Here is a 27,961-nt window from a genome sequence, read left to right as displayed (position 1 = left end):
CTATATGTTGGGTACCAATTAATAAGAACAATGTCTTATGCCACTTCAGACACTACACGTGTGTGAAAGGATTCATCATTCATGTTCATCATGAGCACATACGTTTAAAATGTCACGTGAGTTCGAAAGATACCACGTGACAATATGTATCTATTCAGCATCACATACAACACACACTCCCTTATAAAACGATTTAGATACACTCTCCCGGATACATGTGTAATAATTACAAGCTCTTTCAAGTGATTTTTATTTCTTGGAGTCAAATTTTTATCGATCATAGGCTACATTAGTTTAAAATAACATCACAAACACAATCTCTTAAAAACAGATCCATATATCCATCTTGTATTTCTTGTATTTTTTTAACGGCCATTGGATATACCCGTACGATTCCGGATATAATGCATACGATATATATATTCGATTAAAATAAGGTTAAATCGGAATAACTTATAGAGTAAGGAAACTTTACATGCTCATACAATATACTTTATAATCTACACAGAAGATCAACAACCCACGACTTTATAAAATCATAATATTCTAAAAGTTGATCTACTGATCATCAGTCCATGACTTATAAGAATTTATGTACTTGAACATATATATATTTGACTAACATGTAAATTTTTAAATATGTGTATATGTAACCATAAATCCATAATATATCAGTAAAAGCATACAATAACATTCAAATGAAACCTATGCATTCACAAAATGAGCAATTATATATGCAGTTTTCTAGAATCATTCATCGTTGCTCATGTCCAATAGTCGAGAAAACCGAATACAAAAGAATTACAAAGATAGAACAAAAAATTGTGATAATTGTTGAAACACATTTCTTTTCTGTATTGGAAACTTAATTTACATCCTTCTAAAATTTAAAATGAGAAAACCTATACATTAGCACAAATAAAAATACAATTGCTCCTATGACAAATTGCACAAATTCTTAATGGCGAATTTTTCATGTTTTTTTTTTTTCCTTTTAGAAAAAGAGAAATAAATTCTATATAAAATAAAATAAAAACTTATACATTATACTCTCCTAGCTACAACAAACCACAAAATTAAAATAAAAAATAAAAAAATTATAGTTCTTAGAAAGATGATTTTGTAATCATATTGTTGATGATTTTGATGTGCTTTTTGGTCTTCTAAATTGTCAGTAGTCGTCCAGCAGCCTTTCTTTCTTTCTTTTTCTTTGTATGAGAGAAGAAGCCTTTTTTCTTTCTTCTTTTTCATTCTATACAACATGGGACAGTTGTTGGATCAGTTAGTTCAGTTGTTGTTGATCTATCACAGAATTCCACCCATGAAAAAGAAAGTAAACAAGTATTACCAAGGCCATATGTATACATATACAAGTATATGCTTTGTATATAGATCGAGCAGGTCTTCTGTCAAACCGTCTGATCAAATGTTTCTGGCTTCTGTTTAAAAGAAAAAATAGACGAAGCCTTTGGATATACTATGATGATGATAAAATTGTTTTTTTTTTTCCCTGTCAAAAAAAATAATAAATTGTATGCATTTTTTGGTTTTTTTTTTGTTTTCAAATTTTTTTTCGGGTTTTACCCATGATGATGATGAGGATCTGAATGGTCAGCATCATGCCAGAAAGAGTACTTCATCCAATCTGTTTCAGCTGGTGGATTTGTCATAGAAGACTCCTGCCATAAAATTGAGGAGAGAAAATAAAAATAAAAACTAGGGTTAGGGTTCTATATGTACAAATAATTAATGTATGCTAAGGAAATTAAGAAGCTGCCTTTTTTGTCTTCTAATAAGTGGAAAAGACAGACATTGACAATTAAATAAAATTCTGATGTTGTTATCTTGGTAATGAAATAATGAAGCCAAAAGTTCTTGGGTCATTGTCTATATTTACTACTATATGTTATGCCAATTTTCTCAGCTCAATTTGAAGAAGACATTTTTTGTTTGTGTTCATAAATCATAATATTTTAATGTTACGTTATTCTTTCAAAGAACTGTACCAAAATTCTCCCTTGAAAAATGTGTTTTGCATTATATGTAGTGTCGTACTTTCTTCATATTGAATGCTAGTCTTTACAATGTTTTAATATTTGCACTATATACTTTCCTATCATATTTATTTTTCACAAACTATACAATCATAAATTATTTTCAATGAAGGGATTATTTCTTTTAACTAGAAGCCTAGTAATTTAAGGTTATATTTTGGGTAGTTTAATTTAATAGGATTTGAGATCCTCTACCAATAGAGGGAAAACCTATAATCAAATAATGTAGTGCATGTAAACACATCAACTTTTTTTTTTTAACCTGAGTTTATTAAGTAATCAATCGTACGTATACCTTTAACAAATCCTACACATAAAACCCTGGAAGAAGAAGAAGAAAAAAAAAAAAAAAAAAAACCCTTTAAATAATTAAGCTATAAGGGACCTTTCAAAATTAGATAACCAACATGACTTAATCTTTAATTCTTATATCCATATTTATATATTTATTGAATTATAGCCTAGGCATCAAGTTAAGGTCTACAATTTCATAGTAATTACTAACCAATTTGTATTACTTTAGCAACAATATAATGAATTTTCATGACTTCACATATTTATAAAAGAACCGAAAACAACTTATATTAGGTATTTAATTTTTATGATTCTTTTTACTTCCATCATTATTACTAATACCTCTAATAAAAGTGACTCATGTAAAAAAAAATTAAAAATAAAAAAGGTGACAAAGTTGTAACATTATTGCCCTAAAATTGATGGTAAAAATTAACAATCAAACACTCGTAATTATTGGCAAAAAAGTATAGCACTAGTTATATGGTCCTTACATAAAATTGGGGAAATAACAGTAGAAAACAGCTGCATGAAATTGCCAAAAAATTGAAAAAGAAATGATGAAAACATTCTTTTGAATGTACAAACATTAATTGATGACACTCTATTATTCCAAAGTTTTCATTTGCACCGAAAGAGGCAGTAAGAAGAGGACCAAGTCCTTATCATATCCCCCTCCTTTTGTACATGCTAACGTGAATTTACCACCTAGCTATTTTTATGAAATTTAATCATCCTTTAGAGGAATTTATCCATTTCTAGTGTCCCATCATACAAAAATACGCGTGATTTTTATGAAAAATTCAACTGTTCTCATCAGTCATTAATTAAAAATAAAAAAAACCTAATTTTGGAACAGAGAAAATAATGTGAATATTATAAGTGTGTTACTTGTATATGTTGAGATTGATGAAGCGATATTTTTATGTCTATCATATTGTTACTTTACTTAATCAATTATTATTACATTGTTTATGTATCTTATTAAATTAGTTTCATTGTGTACATATACACAATAATGTACGCAGTAGAGTAGAAAAACAAATCAAAAGAAAAAAGAGATAAAGAGAAAAGGTAAAAAAAAAGGTTTCTAGTTATCTCTTTATTCTTAAACTACTAGTATAGTAAAGACGTAGGTAGGGGGGGATTTTTTCATCTTTTCCAACTTTTAATCCTGTTTACTTTCTTTCCCTTTTTCTTTTTCTACATCTATACACATCTCCAGTATTATATTTTATTCCATCCGTCTCTTAATATTGTTCGTACTTCAACATTTTTAGCAATACCATATAATCACGGTTAAAATAGAAACAACGGGTAGAGACTAGACCAAGAACATATAAAATCCCATAATAATAATATTTGACGTCTAGCACGAAATTATATAAATCTAAAAAAAGTAGACACATAGAATTCAGAGTCAAAAAGGTAACACTTACTTCCTTGATATCACCACCATCAGAAACAGAAGAAGTGCAGCCCATGATGATTTCTTCTAAACCAGCAGCAGACCTTCCTCCAAGTTTATGATGTTGTTGTTGTTGTTGTGTTGTCTGCTGTTGTTGTTGCTGCTGCTGATGTTGTTGTTGCTACTCAAAACATAAAGAAAACATCAAAAGTTATAAAGCATGACATTATCATCAAAATTTATCATTTTGTCCCTACATTATTACCATATCTGAAAAGTTATTATTTAGCTCATATATATAAATAAATTAAGATAGATTGAACTAGCTTTGAACTAACATTAAAGTAATTATATATATTTACTACTCTACGTTGGATGATTATGATATTAGATCAAAAATTAATCCCACTTTTATACATATTTTATTCTTAATTAAAGTGTGTACATATATATATGATTATTATTACTACTTAGACTCATTTTTCATATTCGTAGACCCCGCATAATCGCAATTTATTGTTTGATAATTTACTTTTCTTCAAATTTTTTTTATTTTTCCAACATTTGTCTATAAGGACCATTCAGTATACATGAATTGAATCATTATCAATGTACCACATATATATAATCTATTTATGCAATATATATTTGGTGTTATTCCTTTTTCATGTTAGGCTCTTAGAAACATCATGCCAAGAAATTAATGTGGGGTCTATTTCAATATCCAAGAATACACGAAGTAAAAATTATCAGTTTATCTGATAGAGTATAAAACATATTTTTGGGTCTCAACCATCAGTTATCTTATTAGCTCTAAGTGATTACTTGATCCACTAATTCGGTGAGGAAATTATCTCGATCGACCCCTCATCCCCTAATTAACAGCTCTCACATAAAAACTAACAATTTTTTTTTTTTTTGTGTGTGTGTTCGAGTTAAAATTACTTCTATGATACTCCATATTATCTTTGTGGATTTGTAAAATAATATTATTGAGCATATATACATTAGAATTTTATTTAATTTCGAAAGGTCGGTAGAAGTAACATTTACATATATACTGTAGTATTTAGGAAGCTAGATGGAAAAGACTCTGTCTAGTCCTCCTCATATAAGTAGCTATGTTGTGCATTCCATAAAATAAAAATCTCTAGTATGTAAGCCAATAAAAGAAATAATAAGAATTTCTTTTTTGACTAATGTACAAAGAAAATCATTAAAAAGTCTAGGTCGAGGTTATATATCTAGTAAAATGGAACATTTACATACAATCACACAAAACACAAGAAGGCAATTTAACACTTATAAGAATATAACTTCTACTTAAAAGTCAAATATTTAAGTTGGAATAATAAAGTTAAAGTGTATATAAATTTCTATTTAAGGAGTAAAAACTTAAATTAGAAGTAATAAAAGTGTTTTACTAAACTTTATTTATTTTTAGATGGTGCATTTTCAAACTTTTACTAGTTAATTTAATTTAATTTTACCCAATTATCTTATAAAATACATAGTACATATACATTATAAACTTTATCTTTAATTTTTTTATACAATGTTTTTTTAATGGAATTATACATAATTGTAAAGTAGAGGAGTCGAAATTTTTTTTTGTCAAGAATGTAGTTAAAACAACATTTTGGGGTAAAAAAGAAAAAAAAAAATTAAAACTATTCAAAAAGGCAAATTCTAGTGAGGAAGGTCACCTAATTTGTATTTTTCATTATGAGAGAAATGAGAACTATTTCTGATCTAAAAAGACACATATTAATTTGGACTCAAATGAGCATGAGATTTTTGGACAACTCATAATTCATACACAAATCCATGCATGCCATATAATGTATCTAGCTAAATTAATTATAGAGTTATAACATGACAAATATTAATCAATCATACATGAAATATAGTTAGAATTTATTACCTGATGATGAAAAGTTTCATTTTGAAGCATGATTCGCGATACATGGTGGAAGGAGTCATCATCAAGAATAATGGAAGCATGATGGAGGGGAGGAGGGGAGATGATTTGGGAAATGGGATGTGATGGTCTACTCATGTGAAAGGCAGCCGAGGTTGCTATGGATTGGTGTGTATGATGATGGTGATGATCTTGGGGAGCATTCATAGCATGAGGATGGTGATGAAGCTGATGATGTTGTGGCCTTGGCTCGTGGTCGTCGCATGCAGCCGACATGGCGGCACTTTCCCTTACTGTTGTTGAAGCATCTCCCATTCCCGCCTGAGGGACAAAGTAAACAAGGGCATGAATTAAAGCTTGATTAATTAGCTATACTTTAGCTAAATATATTTGTACTACAACTTGATTGTGTTTTTAGTACTATATTTTGCATTTTAAGATTAAATGAAGTTTAATTTACACTTTTACAAGGTTGCCAAAGATTTTGTATCTTTAATTTTTCATCTTACTGAGCTATTCTTAATAAGTTGGTAAACAAAGTCTAAGCTTTGATACATGAATGTGATTGTTCGGCAGTCAAAATTTAATTAACTTCTTTATTCTTTGCATGCAAAGCCATTAACACAAAAAGTAAAAATTAAAACTTAAAAAAAAAAAAAAAAACTAAAACTTTACTCTTTTACTTTTATTTCTCTTTTATTTTTTTTGCTATTTTAATTAAGGTTTTTTTTTCAACTAGGAATCGATTTTAAGGAACCAAATGCAAATGTTGTGTGATTAGTTTTATCTTTTATGAGTATCATATATTAAATTCAAATCTTAATTTGTACGTAGTACTTTGTAACATCTAAATTAGTGTGACAAACCCCCTACTATTACTTTATTAGAAAAAGTGTTAAAAAAAAATATTGTTTGGGTATTATATTTCTAATAACAAATCTTATTTAGTACTTTGAAATATTTAATTGGTGTGACAAACTCTCTAATTATTACTTGATTAGTACAAATTTAAATAGACATTTAAAAAAAATAAAAATAAATTGACTTGCAATTTACTTAATTTTGTTTTTTAGGTACACAATTATTAATTTATGAGAAAAAAATTCATATATTGCGAAATTTCACCCATTTGGTAGGACAAGCAAATGAATAGTTCAATTTCTAACACAATCTACATTGGGAAAGGGGTAGAATGAAAGTTTTTTTTACCTCATCAAAGCCTTTTCTACTATTATTAGCAAATGTATTAAAGCTGAATTGTTCAGCAGTAGTTCTCAATTGCTGCATATCCAAGGCAGTAAAACTCGAAAGCCCGGCGGCAGCACCACCAACAACATTAACACCAGCAGAAATAGATATTTGATCATCCCTACCATGATGTGTAATCACTTCTTTAGACGAAGAAGTACTTCCACTCCCACTTCCACTCTCTCGTCTTCCACTAGGCTCACTTCCATCTCCGGTTGTCGCGCTACGTTCCATTGTCCAGTTACATTGCCTAGGTTGTGTTTGGTAGAATATCTTGGACACTACTAGCTCCCCTTCTTTTTCCTCTTCATGTTGTCCCAAGTGATATTGATGCATCACCCAATTTGTTTTCTCGGGTTTTCGATTTTTGCCAAAGTTTGTGTATAGGACTAGAATCTTCTTACACCCCTTTTGCTTCCCATTCACCATTACTGGCCTTGTTTTCCCAGTTTTATGCCACCGTGTTTCGCCCCCTTGGAGGTCGCATTCAGTTTGGATTTTCCTTCGTTTTCGTGTTCCGGTGGTGTAGGCCTTCGACGGTCTATGGAAGAAATGTCTACTCAATCCATCTCTAGTCACTCCTGTTGAAAAATTAAACAAACATGACATCCAAAGAATGAGAAACAAGAAAATTGAAAATATTGATATTTCAAAGTTAGGTTGACTTAGGTGCAACCAACTATAAGACAAATGTAAATAAAACTACTAATTATGGATATGTGATGTAATGAAAGTCATAACAAACAATGGAGTGGTAGAAAATTTGGGAGGAAAACACCCAAATATAACTATTGGGGGTGGTGGTGGTGGTTAATTAGTGTTTTTTTAGTTAAGACTTTCTGATTAATTAAAAAATTGATTAATCAACTTAATTTTTTTTTTTTTTCCTTTTGGTTTTTGGGTAGGCAAGGAAGCAAGGTGTTTTAGATTAATGAAACAATGTTTTTTTTTTTTCAACAAAAAAATTACAAAATTTTAATTAGTATAATTTTATGATTTTTATTTTACAATTTTTGGCGAAAAAGAAGATTAAATAAAATACCTGGGAGTTTTTCAGGATGAGTGTAACAAATACCATCTTCACCTTCAATAGTAGGGATAAACTCATCAATTAAAGGATGAGATTTGGATGATTTTCCTTCCACTTTTGCTTCAAGATGTTCTATCAACTCTTGGTCTGTTGGGTCAAATTTAACACCAGCTGGTAGACCTACCCAATCCTGTCCCCAATAATTTTCAAGAAACTTCATAAACAAATTAGCACCTTCAAAAAAAAAAAAATTACAACCCAAAAATAAATTTATAACACTAAAATTATTTTTCCGAAATCATTATTAGTCTAATTATATCAAATTTTTTAGCAACGCTAACTAATAAAAATACGGGGTATTACAGCATATGTTAATTACATACCGGTTTTGATCCTTCGAGTCTATGACCGCAACCAGGGCACTGTTTCGATCCACAAAGCTGATGTTCCTCAAGCTTAGCATCTATGAGATCGCTCGCGCTACTAATGGAGCTTAATTGGGATTTGTTACTACTATTATTATTATTCATAGCTAACTAAACTTTAATCAATTATAAAAACTAATTAAGAATTCTTCCCTAATACTACCTCAGCCTCTTTTGAAATAATATAATTATACTAACTACTATACTACTACTACTAATAATAATATTACTTTTTTTTTTCCTTTATTATTATAACAATAGTGACCTTTGCTTCTTCTACACTTCAAATAACACTCTTCATCATCAATAACAATTGTTGTTGTACTAACACACCATCAATGATCATTCCTTGAATATCATCCATCAAAACTGCACCTAAATCGACAACAAACAAAAGGGTTTTAATACGAGAAGAACACACGATTTTGATTGAAATACAAGAAAATCGAAACACCCAGATGAAATTAATGACAACCTAGGTGATAAAATTGAAAACCCAGTTGGAAAAATGTTTTTTTTCTCCAAGAAAAAAATAGGAGATAGAGATGGAGGAGAGAGAAAATGAGGGGATAAGAAGAGAAGAAGGAGAAAGGGAAGAAACTGACAGTCACGGTGGAACTCAGCTAAAAAACACACACTCTTGCTCTAGAGAGAGACACATATACTAACTTTAAACATTGAGAAAAAAGGGGAAAAAAATATATTATTGGATATATATATATATAAATTTTGAATTTAAAAAAAAAATAAAAAGGGAAAAAAAATATATAAATAAATAAACCCAGAAATTGGTGATAACTTTAACGGAAGAAGAAGAATTGAAGAAGATGAAAAAGGAAAAGGTGGGTTCAGACAAATAGGTATACAATAACCCACCTTTAAAGGACTTTCCCAAATTAAGTATGGCGGTTCTTATATTTCTTGACTAACTGCTTCCTAAAGCCATAATAATTAAAAACATATATTTAAAAATTAAAAAATTTAAAAAAAATAAATAAATAAAGAGGAAAAAAAGGGGGTGAAATTTGGAGTTGTTGATTGAATTAAAATGACAACATTTTATGATATAAACATGATTTTTTAAAGGGGGTATCGGTGAAATTAATGGAATATTTGGTGGGGTGAAGGAAATTTTAGTAAAGTTTAAAAAAAAAAAGATACCCAATTGTCAAGTTGGAAAAAACACAAAATAGAGAAAATTAAAGGTGTGAAATGGAATTTTTTTTTTTTTTTTTTTTTTTTGGTAAAAAAATTAAAATTAAAAATGGGGTTTATGGGTGATTAAGATAAGAATTTTGTTTTTCCTAGAATCAAGCTTTTTACAGAGAAAGAAGGAGGAAATTAAATTAAAGGAAATAAGAAAATAGAGAGAGAAGAAGGGAGAAATAAAGGAAAAAGATGAACTCACATGGGTTTTGAGCTGGAGTGGTGATCATGATTCTTTTGCCATGAAAATGTTTTGGTTTTTTTTTTTTTTTTCTCTATTAAATTTTTTTTAAGAAGAAAGAGAGAGAGAATTGCAGAGAGGATGAAAGAGTTGCTTGATATGCAAGGCAAATGAGCAGTGTATGTACTTGATGGACCACCTACACAAAATCACCCCTTAATCCCTTATTATATAAAATCCTTTTGGATTTCCTTTTACTCTTCTATTAATTACTAACAACCGGTTTAATAGGTTTATCCCGTAATAAGTTGTGGTAATGATAATGAATTTTTATTAAATTTGGTACTATTGTAATACTTTATATATACTCTCTCTAGTTGAAAATATTGTCCGTATTTTGACGAAAAAGAAAAGCATTTAGAGGTTGAGAAAGTGTGCTATAAGAAAAAGAGTCATGTTAACACGTCACCATAATATTTGTCCCCTTCCAAATATCTTCATTAATTTTAATTTCATTGAAACTCATTAATACTTGTAGATGTGGTAATAAATTTTATATAAAAATACACATGATACATAAGATGTGGAGTTTAATTAATACCATGCAAGGACATTGAAATGAGACTTTTATTTTTCAAAATTACTCTTAAATCCATTACACTTAAACCTTATTCATTATCATCTACTAAACAGGCCGATAGCGTGTTAACATTTTCAATTCCTTCCCCTGGCCCCACCCCACACCCATTTACTTTTCAAGGCTGGACAAAAACTGTTAACAGCTTCAATTCTCTCCCCCTGCCCCACCCCTCACCCATTCACTTTACTGGGTTGTACTGAAATTGTTATAAAGTAATTCAAATTAATAAAATATCTTTATGATATAGAGTTATAGAACAACATTTTAATTTCGATTTTTATAATAATACTCCGTATTAAAATTTTAATTATTTTTATCAATGTTTAGTTGACACATTTTGACTTTAGCACTATTCACTCACTCCCCTTTAACCGTCTTTTGTGCTTTATACCTAATGAAAAATATAGTCACGTAGGATCTTGTTAGATTCGTCACGATATATATTTTCAAAATATCAACTTTTCATAATTTTTGTTTATCGGTATTAGAGATATTAATGGTTGAAGTTGTGCATTGGCAAACGTGACTAAAGAAACGTGTCAACTAAAAAGAAACGGAGGAAGTACTAAAGTTTTGAAGAAGATAGTATTTAATTTCGTTCTTCATTAACTTATTTATTTTGGTTAAAAGGCTTTCATTAGCAAATAATTAAGGAGTACTACATAATAATAAGATCGGTGCCTTTTCTGTGTGGTTCGCCACACCGTGTGGCCGGGGTTACTTATTCAGGGGTTACTTAGTCGGTCAAGGGTTACTTATTTTGGGTTACTTAGTCGGTTAGCGCATTTTCGTCGGGGTTACTTATTCCAGGGTTACTTATTTAGAGGTTACTCAATCGGTCATGGGCTACTTATTCTAATAAATTTACTCAGTCAGTTAGCTCATTTTCTGTTTGTGAGTAACCACTGAATAAGTAACCCCTGACTAATCGAGTAACCCCTGAATAAGTAGTCTTAGAATAAGTAACTCCAGCCATACGGTCACTACTACATTTTTAATCTAATACAACGATACAAAATTAGCTAATACAACGGCTAATTTCATACCGTTGTATTAGAATGCTAATAGAACGGTTTATACTAAAACAGGTCTAATACAACGGTTTATACTAACCGTTGTATTAGATATAAGAATCCGTTGTATTAGACTAGGTCTAATACAACGGATCAGTTAAAAAAAAAGTCGTATAAACATGTCTAATACAACGGTTTATTTTAGGGATTTGTTAAACATCGCCCGCAAATCTCCACATAAAGCCCACAAATTAGACATGGTTTGACAATTTTGCCCATTTCTAAAATCGTACCCAAAGTGAACAAATCTCGATCTAACAAATGTGGAGTCAAACTGGGTTGCCCAGGGAGGCCGGAGAGGCGAGGGTCGCCGGAGATACGTCGTCTTCGACGGAAAACGAGGTGGCGCCTAGTTTGGACGCCGGAACCATGGCAAGGACGTCCAGGCAAGGCGCCACAACCAGTGCACTGGCGTCCAGGCCAGACGCCACAACCAGTGCACTGGCGTCTAGCCCAGGCGCCTCAACCAGTGCACTGGCGTCCAGGCCAGGCGCCACCACCAGTGCACCGGCGTCTGGTTTGGACGCCGCCCTTACTTTTTAATTTTTTTTTTTTTGCCTTTTTTTTTATTTTTTTAAATTATGTTTATTAAATTTATGTTTTGATTTAGGATGTGGAAATTTATGTTTTTTATTTGATTTTATAAAAAATATATATACTAGACTTATAAAAAATAACACATAAAATTAATAATTATTAAAAAAAAAATCAAACACATTAAAAAAAAATTAGAAAAATTTTCTGATTTTCCAAAAAAAAAAAAAATTAAAAAAAAAATTTAAGGCAGCTGGGGCGCCTGGCCAGGACGGCTCGTGGCTGGTGGTGGCGCCAGGTCCGGCAGCCACGTCCACCGGCCTGGCGTCTGGGCAGGACGCCCAGCCACAGTGACTGGCGCCTGTCCCAAACGCCACTCACCGTGGCTGGGCGTCCTGCCCAGACGCCAGGCCGGTGGACGTGGCTGCCGGACCTGGCGCCACCACCACGAGCCACCACTACCTTGCCGCCACGAGCCAACCACCTTGCCGCCACGAGCCTCGACATCCCCGTACTTTGATTTTTATTGAGGTTGTGTTTTTTTTTTAAGGTCAAGGGCAATATTGTAACTTCAATATAAATTTGTGGGATTTATGTGGAGATTTGCGGGCGATGTTTAGCAATCCACTTATTTTAACCGTTGTATTAGATATAAGAATCCGTTGTCTAATACAACGGATCAAAAAAAAAAAAGTCGGGATATTAATTAGCCTAGCTTATAACCCACGCGTCTCTCAACTTTCCTCATTCTCTCTCCCTCATTCTCGCCTCTCATTCTCTCTCTTTCGAATCCTCGTCTCCTCTCATTCTCTTTCTCTCGAACACTCTCTCTCCTCTCATTCTCTCCTCTTTGACTTGAGTTTATAAGGTAATATCAGTTGTTTTTTTTTTTGTTTTTAAGATCGTTTGCAAATCTTGTTTTCGTTTTCTTGTTTTCGTCTTCGTTTTTCTTGTTTTCAGATCGTTTTTCGTTTTTTAATTGTTTTTCAGATCGGGTTTTTTTTCGTTTTCCAGATCTTGTTTTCATCTTCGTTTTTTGTTTTTTTTTGTTCTTGTTTTTTCAGATTGTTTTTTTGTTTGAAATCTGGGTTTAATTGTTTTTCAGATCGTTTTTTTTTTCGTTTTTCAGATCTTTGTTCAGATCTTGTTTTCGTCTTCGTTTTTTGTTTTTTTTTGTTCTTGTTTTTTCAGATTGTTTTTTTGTTTGAAATCTGGGTTTAATTGTTTTTCAGATCGTTGTTTAGATCTTGTTTTCGTCTTCGTTTTTTGTTCTTGTTTTTTCAGATTATTTTTTTGTTTGATTTCTGGGTTCAATTTCTGGGTTTGATCTCGTTTCTTCTGGGTTGGTTTTTTTGTTTTTTCGATTTCTGGGTTCGTTTTTTTGGGTTCGATTTCGATTTCTGGGTTCATTTTTTCTGGGTTTGATTTTGATTTCTTGGTTTGATTTTGATTTCTGGGTTTGTTTTCGATTTCTGGGTTCAAATTTGATTTCTGGGTTCGATTTCGAATTCAAGGTTCGTTTTTTCTGGGTTAGCTTTTTCTGGGTTCGTGTTTTTGTTCAATTTCAGGGTTTTTTTTTTCAGATCTGGGTTTGATTTCTGGGTTTTTTTTCTTCAGAATTTCAATTTTTTTGATATTCGTTTTCAGATTTTTCAATTTTACGTTCTTCGTTTTTCGTTTTTCAATTTTTCATAACTTAGTTTTTCTTTTTTTAAATTCTAATGATTTAAAGATACATCAATACCAAAATTACGATGCGAAGACATTGATCAGTTGAACTTCTGGACTTGGACAATCTGGACGGGATTTTGGACAATATAATAATAATAATAATAATAATAATAATAATAATAATAATAATAATAATAATAATAATAATAATAATAATAATAATAATGTAATAATAATAATAATAATAATAATAATAATATTAATATTAATAATAATAATAATAATAATAATAATATTAATATTAATATTAATATTAATATTAATATTAATATTAATATTAATATTAATAATAATAATAATAATATTAATATTAATATTAATATTAATAATAATAATAATAATAATAATAATAATAATAATAATAATAAAAATAAAAATAAAAAAGAAAGACCTAATACAACGGAAGAAAGACGCAATCCGTTGTATTAGGTTCAGTCACTCCAAAAAAAGAAGGAACCTAATCTAACGGATTGAGCAATCCATTGGATTAGGTTCCTTTTACCGTTGTATTAGACCTAATCCAACCCTAGCAAATGTGACGGTTGCTAGCCGTTGTATTAGGTCTATTACAACGGTTTTGAACACCTAATACAACGGAAATAGGGGTTGAATTAGCTCTCAAATATAGTAGTGGTTGTGACCAGCCACATATAAAAATTTGTGTAATGAAATATCTTTATGGTGAATCGTTTTTTAGGGGAGGTGTTGGTCGACTAAAATTCTAATTTAAAATCCTCCCAAAGTTTCAATATGAAAATTAGAAAAACCATACAAAATACTTCGCATTAGATATACAATATACCATATTACATTAAAGTTTGAAGTATTAAATATATTTGATACCATTTTACATTGATATTCGAAGTAAATACGAAATAACTTATATACCATTTTGATATGATTAGTTCTTTTTTTTAATTTAGTGGTAAGCAGAACTATGACCATAACTATTTACGAGACAAGCACTTGGCAGTAGAGGGGGATTGTAAGGGAATCCTTACCCCCTAAGTACCCTCTCAATTGGTAATATTCAAATCCCATACTTCTAGAATCTAAGGTAATATTTAATTGTTGATGATGCGTATGCTCTTTCTCAATCTTTTATTGCTTTCTCTATGTCTCATGTTAAACGTGCGGAGAATACTCTAGCGCACCACGTAGCTAGATGGAATACTAGAGATTGTATTGAACTTGTTTATTTAGGTCCGTTTCCCCAAAGTCTCTTAACTTTGGCGGAAATTGACCTCCTTTAATGATATTCCGCAGGTGTTTTCAAAAAAAAAAAAAAGTAATGACCTTATTATCAAGCGAGTCAACACTTTCTTGATAATATTGTTTGTTTTATTTTGATTAAATGAGGAGTATGCCATATTGATAGTGTTTGTTTTTTATCCACCGATAACTATTTTTACTCTATAACTACATTAATAAAAATGTATACTATCAAGAATTCAAGAGTATCAACCTAGCTAACGATTATAATAAAGTTTCTAGATCAATTTTTTCCATAAATTTTGTAATTTGGTCGACTTATTATCTGACGACAAACAAGCTAACAAATGATAATGTTTATTAGATACTTTTTATGAAACTACCAAAATAAGTGGGTTTCCAACCCCTATTAAATTACTCAAATTGGCAATAAAGTGCGCTATATGCATGCACGTAGGTACGGTACAAACATGATATAATATACTTCCTAAATAAAAAGAATTGGAACAAATTGTAATATTTTTATTAATATGTGTTTCAAAGAAATATTCGGTTTTATAAATTTAATTATGATCGACACTTATCATTTTGATCTATTGGAGATTTGGAGTTGTCTAATAAGCTTGCATCAATTCTTTGCATTTGATATATATGTTTTTATTATAACTACTTTTATTTTCTAAGGAAAGCATGTACTCGTAATTTATACTCCTTACATTTTTAATGTTTGTCCCATTTGAAATCTTGAGATATCTTTAGCAAATGAAATCTAAAAATTAATTAGCAAATTAAAATATTTATTTGTGTATTAATATACTAGTACTTCGTATTAAAGATGCCACAAATATGTAATAATGAGCAAGGGATTGGAGGGAGAGAGTCTGTATAAGTATGTACATAGCAATTAGCATATATTGCTTGAATACCTAGTGTCCTTGTATTTCCAAAATTCTATACATAGACAAAACGTATCATATACACTCTTAATCAGTTCCACATATTGAAAGTGAGTAGAATACTGTGGAACAGATAAAATAATTATTGAGTGGTCAATTGGATCCTACAAGATGTAGCTCTACATACCATATAATATACCAAAGAGCTTAAAAAGAGAGATTAATATATAGTGAATTAGTGATTAAAACAAATAGCTATTCTTTAGTAATATGTTAGAGATTGAGGAAGGTGTTTAATATACTTGGAGTCAATTGGCCTAGGTTCCACGACATGGTTAGCTATGGGGTAAAGCGGAAATGTTATTTGTCAGAAATGAAATAAAGTAAAAGTGAGTAATTATTTTATTTAATTAAAAATGAATACTATAACTTTGTTAAACGATTTAGCAAAAAACTAAGGGGCATAAGAAATTAATATTGAATCACTTGGGGTTTTTGTTGATGTACAATCTTTCTATAAAATCTTCTAAGAACATAATATTATATAATATATATGATACTTAAATTTTAATTTATCCAAATTTTTTTTGAATGATTTTCTACATTTTAATTTTTAAATGGCTCAAAGAGAGCTCTATAAGAAGAATTTTTGTATGTGTACAATTTAATACTCCCTCTGTTTATATATATATATATATATATATATATATATATATATATATATATATATATATATATATATAAGAGTTGGATTTGCTCATTTGTCGAGACAAAACTTTGACCATCAATATATTTAAATAGAGGTTAGTAAAAATTATGAAAAAATTAATTTATAAAAGTAGACATTATGACAAATCCAACAACATATTATATGATCATATTTATATATTATATATTAATTGGTAAATTAATTAAGTCAATGATGACATATAAATAGTGGAAAATCCCAACTCTAGCTTAAATAAATAAATAAATAAATAAAACGAAGGGAGTAATATAGATCTTATAACTTAAGAGTAGTGACTTTAAATTTTATCGGGCGTGTAAGTATATATATAGCTGATATAGTTGAGTTGTAGTCAACATATATAATCTTTATACTATGTATTGTAGCTCAACTTGTAGAGTTTATTCTTTTACTTTTAATTTTAAAGCACAATGAGAGAGATTATCTTGATTTACCACAAGCAAGGGAAGAATAAGTAAGGTGTTATTAATTTTATTCAATTAAGTGCATAGTATTAAATTCTATTTATTTTAATCAATAATTTATAGTGGTAAATTTAGGGAGAATTAAGGAAGGAGTATTAATTTTCACATGGCTCTGATACCATGTGCACAACTTGTATGCAACATCAATCGCCAACTTTTACATGGCTCTGAGCCTCTTATACCATGCAGTAGGGACTCTATTTTATTTTTCCAATTTTCTTTTTTCTAATCTTTACAACACAATTACATAAGTACCCTTATTAATTAATTGTATTACAGATCACCAACTCATATATTCTCATATTGGATCATCTCAAATAAATGCATGTGCCTATGCTCAGATAATTTGATGACTTAGTAACATAATGTCGTGTCTTTACAAATAAAGTCAAATTAAAATCATCCAAGCAATAAAGTTAACTAAATTACTTAATGACACAAATTAGATGCTGGTTGATGAAGGAGTTAGGAAAAAGTGGTGTGAGGGCATCGAACCGTAGCTTAGTGACGAGGCTTCTTAAGTTTTACTACATAACTTTGGGTCATGAAACTCGATCATGACAACATGAATGTTTGCACCAAGTCCATAATAGTTGTTTTTCATAGGTACATACGATTGTGTAGTTGTATAGCCTTGTCAGGTCATGTTCTTCTAAAAACACGGGTGAAATTCTGATGAGATCTAGATTTTCTTTTTCTTCTCAATTTGTTTTAATCCTAACCATAAAGACTATAGGTCGTTCAGGCTCATTATTTAGGGTTAAAAGCAATCGTAACAATAGGTGGATTGAAAATTTCTCAAACATTCTATTTGTAATTTTCCAAAGAAAAGCAAAAAAACTCTATATCAATCATATGATTGTTGGACATTCACGTCCATAGCATTGAATTGAGTGGTCAAGAAAGAATGATGAAGACTCTTAAAACCATTTTTTACTACAACAGGTGGCCTTAATGATTGATCTATTTTTCATTGTTATCTTCTCCTCTCTATTCATTACTACATCTAATAAAATAAACAAAATTAAATTATGACTATACATAGAAATATATACGTAATATATGCTCAGAAAATATATGATGTACATGCAATATGATAGCAAATCATATAACATTAATCTTCCTTTTTATATTTTGTCTAATATAAGTAGTAATAAAAATATTAATACATTGAGTTGACTATTAACGATGATGAATTAAAATGGACCCACTTTCACGTTAAACTTGTCTTATGGTCCTCTGATCCCAAGGTACTGATTATTTGCATGTCCCATGCAACATAATTAATCTTTTTGATAGTTTAACTTGATCTTATTACCTTTTTCAGACATGTGATGTTTCTATTGGTTGAACTATACTGTAAAACATTATATTTTTGGAGCCAAAAAATATATTATCCTTTTTATGCGTGTCACACCATAATGTATTATTTGAGGTGCAAAAGTATATCATACTTCGTATAATCTTTGCATAACTAGATCCTAGAAGTGGATGGTGGAGCCCTTATGGTGTTTGTGTTTATTTCATTGATAAATAATTTCTTAGTATTTGTTAGCTTTAATGAAATTATAGATTGATTAATATTTCATCAATATACACATGAGTTTATAAAAAATTCTACAATGTCATTCCTCAAAAAAGGCACTGAATTATGCTGATGTGGCGAAATCTAATTGGCCCGTATTTAGTATTTTCATTTTCATTTCGAATTATTTTTAATGTCCTTTTTTTTTAAACATATTTTACATATTTTTAATGTCCTTAATGTATTAAAATTATATTTATATTATGTATTCTTTTTAGTACATGTATTATTTTTTAGAAATACATAATCATAAATTATGAAAATCTATTTTTATAATATTAATTAATTTTCAAAATTATACTTATAATTAGCATTACAATATTAGTTGTACACGCCAAGTGATTGTTATAATGCTTGTGTATGTATAAGTAGGGATATTTGCGTGATAGATTTGCAACAATCTTGTGAGACAAATGTTATACAAAATTTGTTCCATTTTGCCCGTGAATCATAAAGCAATAAATGTTCAATTCATTCAATTCTTTTTCCCAGAAAAACTCGTTCAAGCTCCATCAAAACTTCAATTTCTTAAAGTTTCAAAGAAATTATGAATATATAAATCTATAGTTCAAGTTACATGAGCGAGCATTACACATGCATAAAAGTAATTTAGCGTTACATTAATATCAAGCCAAGTATGTTTGTATATTAATAGGGACTGTGTTGGATTTGCAACAATTACACATATAAAATGTTTAATTCATTAATAAACCACAACACAACATAATAATTCGTCTATTTCATTATTATTGATATATACTTGTAGTAAAAGATTAAGGTATTACTTGAGGACAATGCATGACGGTGGTATTAGGGATCAACATTTGACCAAACTGTAATTTGGAGAAGCAACGTAACATTTTAACTCTTGCATTGAACCAGTAATAACTAACTAATTATCAGCTTTTTAAGCACCAAATGTCACATTATCATAAGAAATTTTAAAGAAAAAAGAAATAAAAAGAAGAAAATAAGAGCAAGTAAAGGGATGAAGAGGTGATAAAAACCAAAATAGAAGCAACAAGTGTTAATAACAACGTTTATGGATCAAACTAGTTTAGGTCAACACATTATATGGCTCCATTATCCTATCTATTGTCGATCATATACTTCCTTCGTTTTTTTTAATCGCAACGCCTTTTTTTTTTTTTTTTTTTTTTGAAAAATGACAATTAAGCTAGTTGAGTTTTATGTGAAACAATAATTTTCACTGTTGTACTTCTCATCACATGGGTCACGTTTTTTCTCCATCCATATCTTTATTATTTTAATATATCACGTATCTTCTACATTACAATTAAATATTAAAAAGAACGGAGGAAGTATTTGTCATTATATAATGAAATAAATCCATAGAAATATAGAAAGAAAAATGCATGAAGGATTTAAGGGGAAAAAGAAATTTAGGGAAGGACCCCAAAAACGTGGCTAAATGTTTCACCAATGGACAAGAGATTGCGCACCATCCTTAATAGCGTGTTACAATGTTACCTGCCTTTAGATAGGCATGCCAACATCATCATGATTGTCATTCTGGAATTTCCTCTTTTTTCAACTCTCATGCTCTAAAAGCTTCTCTCTCTCACGCACTATTTACAAATTACTCCCTACAAATGTAAAGCCTTGGGCTATTAGCGCCGCCTGCTAGTATATAAACTATATAGTTAATGTGTTGGTCTTTCAACAATATAACAACTCACCTCTTAATAATATACACAAGAGTAATAAGGTACGTTAACATAACACTCTATATAACAATGAAGTTACCATCAAAGAGTATAAATCAACCCTAAATCAATTCACTTTATTAAGAATCAAAATTGATCATGTCGTGATATTGTTGTGATACCGGCCAGACCGTTAATATGTAGATTCAATTTTTGCAATAAAAAAAAAAATAAAAAAAAAAAAACTAGACATGGAAAATGCTAAAGTCCTTTCAAAAAAAAAAAAAAAGTTGGGTTTGATACTTTGATTTACCCTCAACAGTAAACATGTACGGAGACTTCATTTCAATAGTTAGAGTATGATTTTTCAAAATCAAGCTAACATTCATAACTTTGATTTAGCTAAATTTTGAAAATACTTGTACCTAAATATTATTTCCGATTTAGATTTCCAGATTTTTAAGTAGTAGTTTGATCAGCCCAATGGGCCCCTTTTATATGAATTCAGGCCCATGAGAACTTTCTTGATAAGAAAAAAAGTATAATTATTTCTAAACATGATTTAAACTAGTTTTCTTAAATATCCTATTTTCAAATCAGCAAACGTGAAAATGTTGGACAGTGGGGTCTTTGCAGTTTCATGGCCCAACAATTCACTATCCTTTCATTTTCTTTGCCCTTGCTCTTTCAATTAGTAGACATTTAGACTAACTAAATCGGTGCAATTTGTAAAATATAAACTCCAACTAAGTTAAGGTGTTAAATTGTTATTTAAAATGTTACCACTAAACATGCCATATATATATAATTTTTTCTGAGAATAATATTAACAGTTTTACTGTATATTTTTATCACTTTCATTTATCACTTTATTAATTTCGCTTTCATTTCCTATTACTCCATTCTTATTCCCATTTCCATCCTCAATAGCAATCATTAACTTTCTCATTCTCAATCCCAATATTATGCTCTCATTCCCCTTCTTCAATCCCTTTTAAAAAAAAATTTGCCATTGCACCCCAGGCCAATTAGTGTTGTAATTTATAAATTTCACTTAGTAATCTATTTACGTTTTTCATTTTATCCATTTCACATTCTCTTTGTTATCTTGGACAAATTATGTAAGGAAAATACATATTAAAACATCAATTTTGTGTAAGCACATTTAAAAAATAACATTTTATGGCCAATATCCAACAAATTAACATTCCTTTCAATGATATGTTTTACCTTTAATTTTTTTTCTCTTTTGTATGTGTGTGTGATCGAACTTCACATTTCTTTTCATTCTAGCTTCTTCAACTTTCACATATCCTCCCTCTCTTCTTATCAATAATATCTTCCTCTCTATCCTTATTAAATCAACTTCGCACATACATCATAAACACCAGTATGACATGCACATGCATATACTCATAGATACTCTAATATCTTCCTTATACGCATGATTATGATGCAAATAAATAAATAAGGAGAAAGTTTACATGCATTTATTATATTAATATAGAAATTAACATAAAGAATTAAAATAGAGTACAAATATTTATATGTATGTTCGTTTTTCAATATTGAAGTAATAAAAGAACTATTCAAAAAAAACATAGTTTTAAAATATATAATACAATGTTCATAATTTTGAATTTGTCAAAATTATAGAAGTATTATTCTTTGTTAATCACACTTGTTTCGGTTGAAAACAATGGGACCTTGCCGAAGGTCCACTAAAATGGAGAAGACTGGATTCGATCCAAGCTGTGTTGGGCCGAAGGTTTCCTGCACAGTGAACACACGTAAACTAGCCTCGGGGGTGTTTCCGAGGAAGGCCCCTCCGATGCTAAAGTCAGTACAATGTGTAAAAAGGAAGACACTATGCAAGAGAGTTTGTAGCTTGAGGCTTTTGTGGAGTATTTCTCAATGCAAGAATGAGCATATGAGTTGGAATAATCCGTGTATGAGATAATGCATGTGATGTTGTGTCTGTTGTTGTGTCTGATCTCGTTGATCTCGTATGTGATGTTATGAGATGTCCTCTTGAATGTGTTAATATGAGGGCTTTTATACCTCATCATATTTGGAGAGGTTGGGCTTTAGCCCAATTGGCTTACTTTGTGGGCTGACTTTTGACTTTTGAGCAATTGGAGAGTTGAACCTTGACCTTGGGCTTTTAATTGGATCATTTAGTGCTCAGGCCCAATTTTGACTAAATTGGACCCAAACAACTTGCCCCCCAGACCCGATTCGGAAGAATGACGGGTCGGGTTTGATTTAACTCAGAAAAGGAGGGAAGTAAATGATTTAATTGATCCAAAAATTTGAATTTAAACCGTAATTAATGAGATAACAACGGTTAATGATTTGCGGAAGTTGGACGGATAACGGGCGGTTTAATCACAAGACATGTGTTTAATGGTTACTTAGTGGGTACTTAAGAGAAATTAAAGCACAGACTCTTCGTATCCCGTACCTGGAGATATAAACAGAGGCGCGTCATTCTCCTCACTTATTCACCAACACAAACCCAGAATTCTTCGAGAGAGAAACCGAGAATCCGTATCAAAACTTCGCAAATTCCCCCGAGCATTGAGCTTAGAAACTGAGACTTGCCACTACGAACTCGTAAATCGGCAAATTTCGCTTCAGATTAAGGTAAATTCCTTTGATTTCAGTTTATTTTTCTTCGAATTCGAACTCCTTCCCCTCTTCTTTCGACTTTTCTCTTCGAAATAGTCCATGGCAAGAGGAGTTAGAGGTAGAGCCCGTGCTCCAAGAAGAGCAAGGCCGATTCCCGATCCTAGGAATAGGATTGGGACCTGGAATGGTCGAAGGCCGGAGTCTGACCCTGCTGATGGGATTAGGGCGACTCCCCTTTCCTCGGCTCCTCCTCAAAGAACGGATGAGCCGAGTGCTTCTGGACGGGACGATGAAATTCCCGCTGTCCTTTGGGATATCCTCCCTGGGTTTTCAGAGTGGGAGAATGCCGAAGTCGCTTCGGCCATGATAAAGAACCGCCCCTACTCATGGTGGGTAGAGAACGCCGATCAATATCGATTTGCTGAGCAAATTGAGTTGCACTACGGCATTTTTGAAGCTGATGGATATTGGTGCCGAATGCCCTCAGCATCCGATAGAATCCATCGTCCACCCCCGGGGTATGTGGGGGTGTACACGAGACAGCTTCAGTATGGGCTGAGGTTCCCTTTGGACGTTTTCGTCCGAGACTTGCTGATCCATTACAACATTTCCCTATGTCAGCTAACCCCCACCAGCATCCGAAGGGTGATGACATACTTATGGGTCTGCAAGTTCTTCAGATACGTGCCGAACCTGCACTGCTTCAGAAAGCTCCATCGGCTAGTGCCAAATATTCAGAGTGGGCACGGAAGCCATGGTTCTGGGTGGTATCGGATTGAGTCCCGGCCCCAATATTTGACCATGTGGCCAAATGACTCTTCAGACAAGGACTGGAGAGGTCAATGGATTTGGGTTAGGGCACCCATAGATCCGGGCCACCCTTGTGTCTTCAGCGCTCCCCGGTACTTAGCTGAGCCTGATCCCGAAATGGGAAGTCTAGGTCCCCCCGCAGGTAACGGGGCGGATCCGAACCTGGATCAGCAACATATCTTCGGCAAGCTGCCGAACCCGGGGGGAAGTGGTCGAATGCAGCATATCCCGGAGACTTGGCTCCCCGATACGCATTACGTTTTCCAAGAGAATATGCTAGCAGCTGTTGGCCTCAGCCGAAAGTTTAAGGATGGTAAGCTTCTTCGGCTGGGGCCGAGGCTTTTTACCTACCTCTTTTTCTTCTCTCGCTTTGCTTTTTTATGCTGTGCCAACATATCTGAGCTAAACTTTTTCCCTTTCCTTTTTTCAGAGCGGGACGAGACCAACGTTGGTATTAACTACGCTCGTCTTGGTGTTAACCGAGAGCGAGTTGTAACTGAACGGGCCCCGTCTATCACTGAGCCGAGGCATAGGGAAGTTCATCTGGACTCTTCCCACTTCCAAATTGAGGCTGTTGCTCTGTATCAGAGGCAGAAGCCTTGGTGGAAGAAGAGAGACCCTTGGTTTCAGCTGCTGAACGAAGAAGCTGAAGCTGCCCGCACAGCCGAAGAGGTTGCACGGGTACTTGAGGCTTGTGAAGGAGGAGAAGGGTCCTCCAGAGCTGCTGAAGCCGAAGCTGCAGCTAGAGCAGCTGAAGAAGACGAGGCTTTGCTGAAAACCTCGGTGAGCTTTCAGACAACTTTTTTCTTTTCTTCTTTTTTTTTTTTTTTTTTTTTTTTTTTTTTTTTTTTACTCACACTCTTCTTCCCCCCTGTCTGTTACAGTCTGAAGAGAGTAACAGACACAGAGAAGGCAAAGCTCCTGTTCGTCCCGAAGATCAAATACAAGAGTCTTCAGACTCAGATATGGACGAGCAGCCCCTTCTGAAAAGGCGCCGAAAGATGGCCATCATCGGCCCTCATGACTTTCAGCAGAGGCCGATGACCATCGGCGTCGCAATAAGGGAACCTGAGGAAGGCAATGGATCGCCGAGGGTTCCCCAGCCAACACCCCAATCTCCTCAAAAGACCCCTCCGCCACCTCCTGAGATGGAGGTGGATCAGAGGACTCCCGAACCTAAGGGAGGGGTCCAAGAAGAAATCAAGGAGAGTGCTGCTGAGCACGGAAATAAAGATGCCGTGATGTCAAGTGCTGAAGGCTTCACGGCAGATATCGCAAGAGAGGTTGAGGCTTTCGTCCTCACCCCTGAAGAAGAGGAGGTCATAGTACTTGACTCCTCTGAGAAGGACGATGCTGAGACAACCAAAGCTAATCAAGCTCCATCGTCGTCCTTCCCTTCTTTCCAGACTCTGCATTCTGGAGAAATGGGTTTCTCGGCCCCCCGAATTCCAATCCCAGATCACATCTGGGACCTCATATGGGGTCAAAACCGAGAAGGAGCTGAAGCCTACTTCGGCAGTTTTGCTGGCATGTCCGAAGTAGACAGGGCAAGGATCTGGTCGCTGAAGGCCACTGCTGGGATGGGCGAATCCAGTAGATCAGTTCCTGACCCAGCCAGGTCTAACCAACTGCTGATGATGCAGGTAATTTTCCTTCATTTCCTCCGAAATTCAGCTCTATTTTTTTTTATTACTTATTATTTTTTTTTTTTTTGTCTTCCTGTTTTCAGTTCGTGCACAATCAGACTCTCACTGTAGAGCTGATTGATACCCTACAAGATAGGGTAGACGCTGCTGTGCACGAAAGGAAGGTGGCTGAAGAGGAAGTTAAGCTTGCTAAGCTGAAGCAAGCAGCAGCTGAAGAGAAGCAGCAGGAGGTTGAGGAGTACGGTAAAAAAGCTGCCGAAGCTCTGAAAACCTTCTGCGATGCTATGGAGATGGAGGTTTTTCCCCCACTGATGGAAGGGGAAAAATTCCTCCAGGAGCATATGGGAGTGGACGTCTCCAAATTCAAGGCTGCTATTGAGAGCCGAATTCAAGAAGGAACTGCTGCACAAGCTGAAGTGCAGCAGCGTCTAGAGGCTCTTGAAGCCAGCCGAATGGCTGCTGAAGAGTTGCTCTTGGCCAAAGACGTCCAACTCTCAGAGGCTGCTGCTGCTGCTGAAGCTCAAAGAGCTAAATTCCAAGAGGCTGAGGATCAACTGCTGATCCAGAAAGTTGAAGTGGCCCAAGCTCAGACAAAGGCTTTCCAAATTCAGCAAGAGCTGAATGAGCTGAAGGGTTCCTCCTCCAAAGTCGCTGAACAGCTGAAGAAATCCAAGGAAGACTTGGAGGAGACCCAGAAGAAGCTGGCTGATGCTGAGGCTTCACTCAAGGTCCGTGTTTATACCCAAGAGGAATATGAGATGGGTTTCAGAAACGGATTCCGAGTATGCCGAAGACTCTGCCTTCATGCTGAGCCGAAGCTGGACTGGTCTAAATGTGCTGAGTGGGTCCAGAATCCCGAAGACCCTCACATGAAGTATGCAACTCCAGCTGAAGCTGAAATTCTTAAGGCTGAGGAAGCCGAAGAGGAAGCTGAAAGACTGGAGTTGGAAGCTGAGCAGAGGGAAAGGGAGGCTCGGCAAAATGCAAAGCCCGCCTCTTCGGCTGCTGGGGCTGAGGCCACCATGGGACTCAACGCTGATCAGTCTGATCCCCCGGCTGAAGCATAGGAACTCGGGCAGTCGTCTTCAGAATCTTGCGGTTCATCATGTGCTTAACTTTAGACTTGCCGCTTTCTGAGTTTTTTGCCTTGTTTTTTGCTTCAGCTTGCCTTGTCGTACAGCAGTTTTATTTTTTTGCTTATGTACGTATTTCGGCAGCTGTTATTTTCCGCTTGTGGGCGGCTGCCGATACTGAATTATTGAACTTGTAGCTCAAAATTTTTTTTTCAGTTGCTTTATTTTTGAATGATTTACTGTTTCTTTTCTTCAACTCTGCCGAACATAGCTGCACTGCGTGCTTCTTGCCCCCACAGAAATTGAAGTATGACTTTAGTTGAATAAGCAATTTCTGAACTTCTTCAAAATAGATATCCGAAACACAGGGCCAACTTAAGGCAATGCTTCTGGGATACAAGTCTTACTGAAGATTGACTGTCTGAAAGTTGGATATCCGAAACACAGGGCCAACTGAAGGCAATGCTTCTGGGATACAAGTCTTACTGAAGATTGTCTAAAAGTTGGATATCCGAAACACAGGGCCAACTGAAGGCAATGCTTGGGATATTAGCTTTCTGGGACTAACCTCTTTAGAACAAGTCTTACTGAAATTTGACTTCAGCTGAAAGACCAGCGTTCTTAAAGAAGACGCATATCCGAAACACAGGGCCAACTTAAGGCAATGTTTCGGATAATGGCTCTCTGGGATACAAGGCTCAGTTAAGGCAATATCCCAGAACTGTCCATGGACTCATGTCTTTGGAGGACAGGTCTTACTGATGTTTGATTTCAGCTGAAAGACCAGTGTTCTTTAAAAAGACTGAGTTTTGTAAGCCATCTGAAACCCAGTTACCCGAAGGCGAAGGTTTCAGACGAGGCTGATTTAAAAAGGCTGTTATCCTTGATTTTCTGTCTATCTTTGAAAAATGGATACCCGAAACACAGGGCCAACTTAAGGCAATGTTTCGGATAATGGCTCTCTGGGATACAAGGCTCAGTTAAGGCAATATCCCAGAATTGTCCATGGACTCATGTCTTTGGAGAACAAGTCTTACTGAAGTTTGACTTCAGCTGAAAGACCGGTGTTCTTTAAAAAGACAGGTTTTGTCAGCAATCTGAAACCCAGTTACCCGAAGGCGAAGGCTTCAGACGAGGCTGAATAAAAAACCCTCAAAGAGTAGATAGAACAAAGAAAATTTTGAAAGGATAAACAGTTGTAAATTTTATATAAATGGCGGCTCCAAGGCCTGTCATTAGTTCAAAATGTACTTACAAAGATTGTTCTGCCCCGAAGGGTTTACACATGGTATTTTTTCAGTACATCAGCATTCCAGTGATTCTTCAACTCAGTTCCATCCAACTGCCGAAGTCGGTATGTCCCTGGCTGAAGCTCATCATAAATTTCATAAGGTCCCTCCCATGTAGCTGAGAGCTTCCCATGGATTCGGCCTTTCTGAACTGCAGCAGCATTCCGAAGGACAAGATCCCCAATTTTGAGAGGC

The 27,961-nt window shown here is 33.5% G+C and overlaps 1 protein-coding gene across 6 annotated transcripts; it reads right to left on the bottom strand.

The window, feature by feature from the left end:
* Positions 1 to 822: 822 nt before the first annotated feature.
* On the bottom strand, positions 823 to 10,111 carry LOC110692322. Of its 6 annotated transcripts, XR_002505443.1 has the most exons (8): positions 9,789 to 10,111; positions 8,339 to 8,755; positions 7,968 to 8,169; positions 6,887 to 7,506; positions 5,681 to 5,998; positions 3,788 to 3,937; positions 1,349 to 1,679; positions 823 to 1,252 (listed from the first exon to the last, which is right to left on the bottom strand). XR_002505443.1 is itself a non-coding variant. In XM_021869328.1 (7 exons), exons 2-7 carry the CDS (start codon positions 8,483 to 8,485, stop codon positions 1,581 to 1,583), a joined length of 1,536 nt encoding a protein of 511 aa, XP_021725020.1. In that variant the 5' UTR covers positions 8,486 to 8,755; positions 9,789 to 10,111; the 3' UTR covers positions 823 to 1,580. The 6 variants fall into 6 exon arrangements, 5 of the variants coding, with proteins under 5 accessions (XP_021725020.1, XP_021725022.1, XP_021725024.1 ...); XM_021869328.1 differs by having other exon boundaries at positions 823 to 1,679; XM_021869330.1 differs by having other exon boundaries at positions 823 to 1,679; positions 8,339 to 8,749.
* Between the last annotated feature and the right edge of the window lie 17,850 nt (positions 10,112 to 27,961).

The sequence above is a fragment of the Chenopodium quinoa genome, unplaced genomic scaffold (assembly GCF_001683475.1).
Source record: "Chenopodium quinoa cultivar QQ74 unplaced genomic scaffold, ASM168347v1, whole genome shotgun sequence".
Taxonomy (NCBI): Eukaryota; Viridiplantae; Streptophyta; class Magnoliopsida; order Caryophyllales; family Amaranthaceae; genus Chenopodium; species Chenopodium quinoa.
This window is presented reverse-complemented; position numbering and strand designations above follow the sequence as displayed.

Bases quoted from the DNA above. Each gene is read 5' to 3' on its own strand.
- LOC110692322 (XM_021869328.1), bottom strand. From the start codon at position 8,485: ATGAATAATAATAATAGTAGTAACAAATCCCAATTAAGCTCCATTAGT. The intron at 7,507-7,967 runs GTATTTTATTTA...ATTTTTCAACAG, and splicing joins TCATCCTGAAAAACTCCCAG to GAGTGACTAGAGATGGATTG. The intron at 1,680-3,787 runs GTAAGTGTTACC...ATTTTATGGCAG, and splicing joins ATGGTGGTGATATCAAGGAA to GAGTCTTCTATGACAAATCC.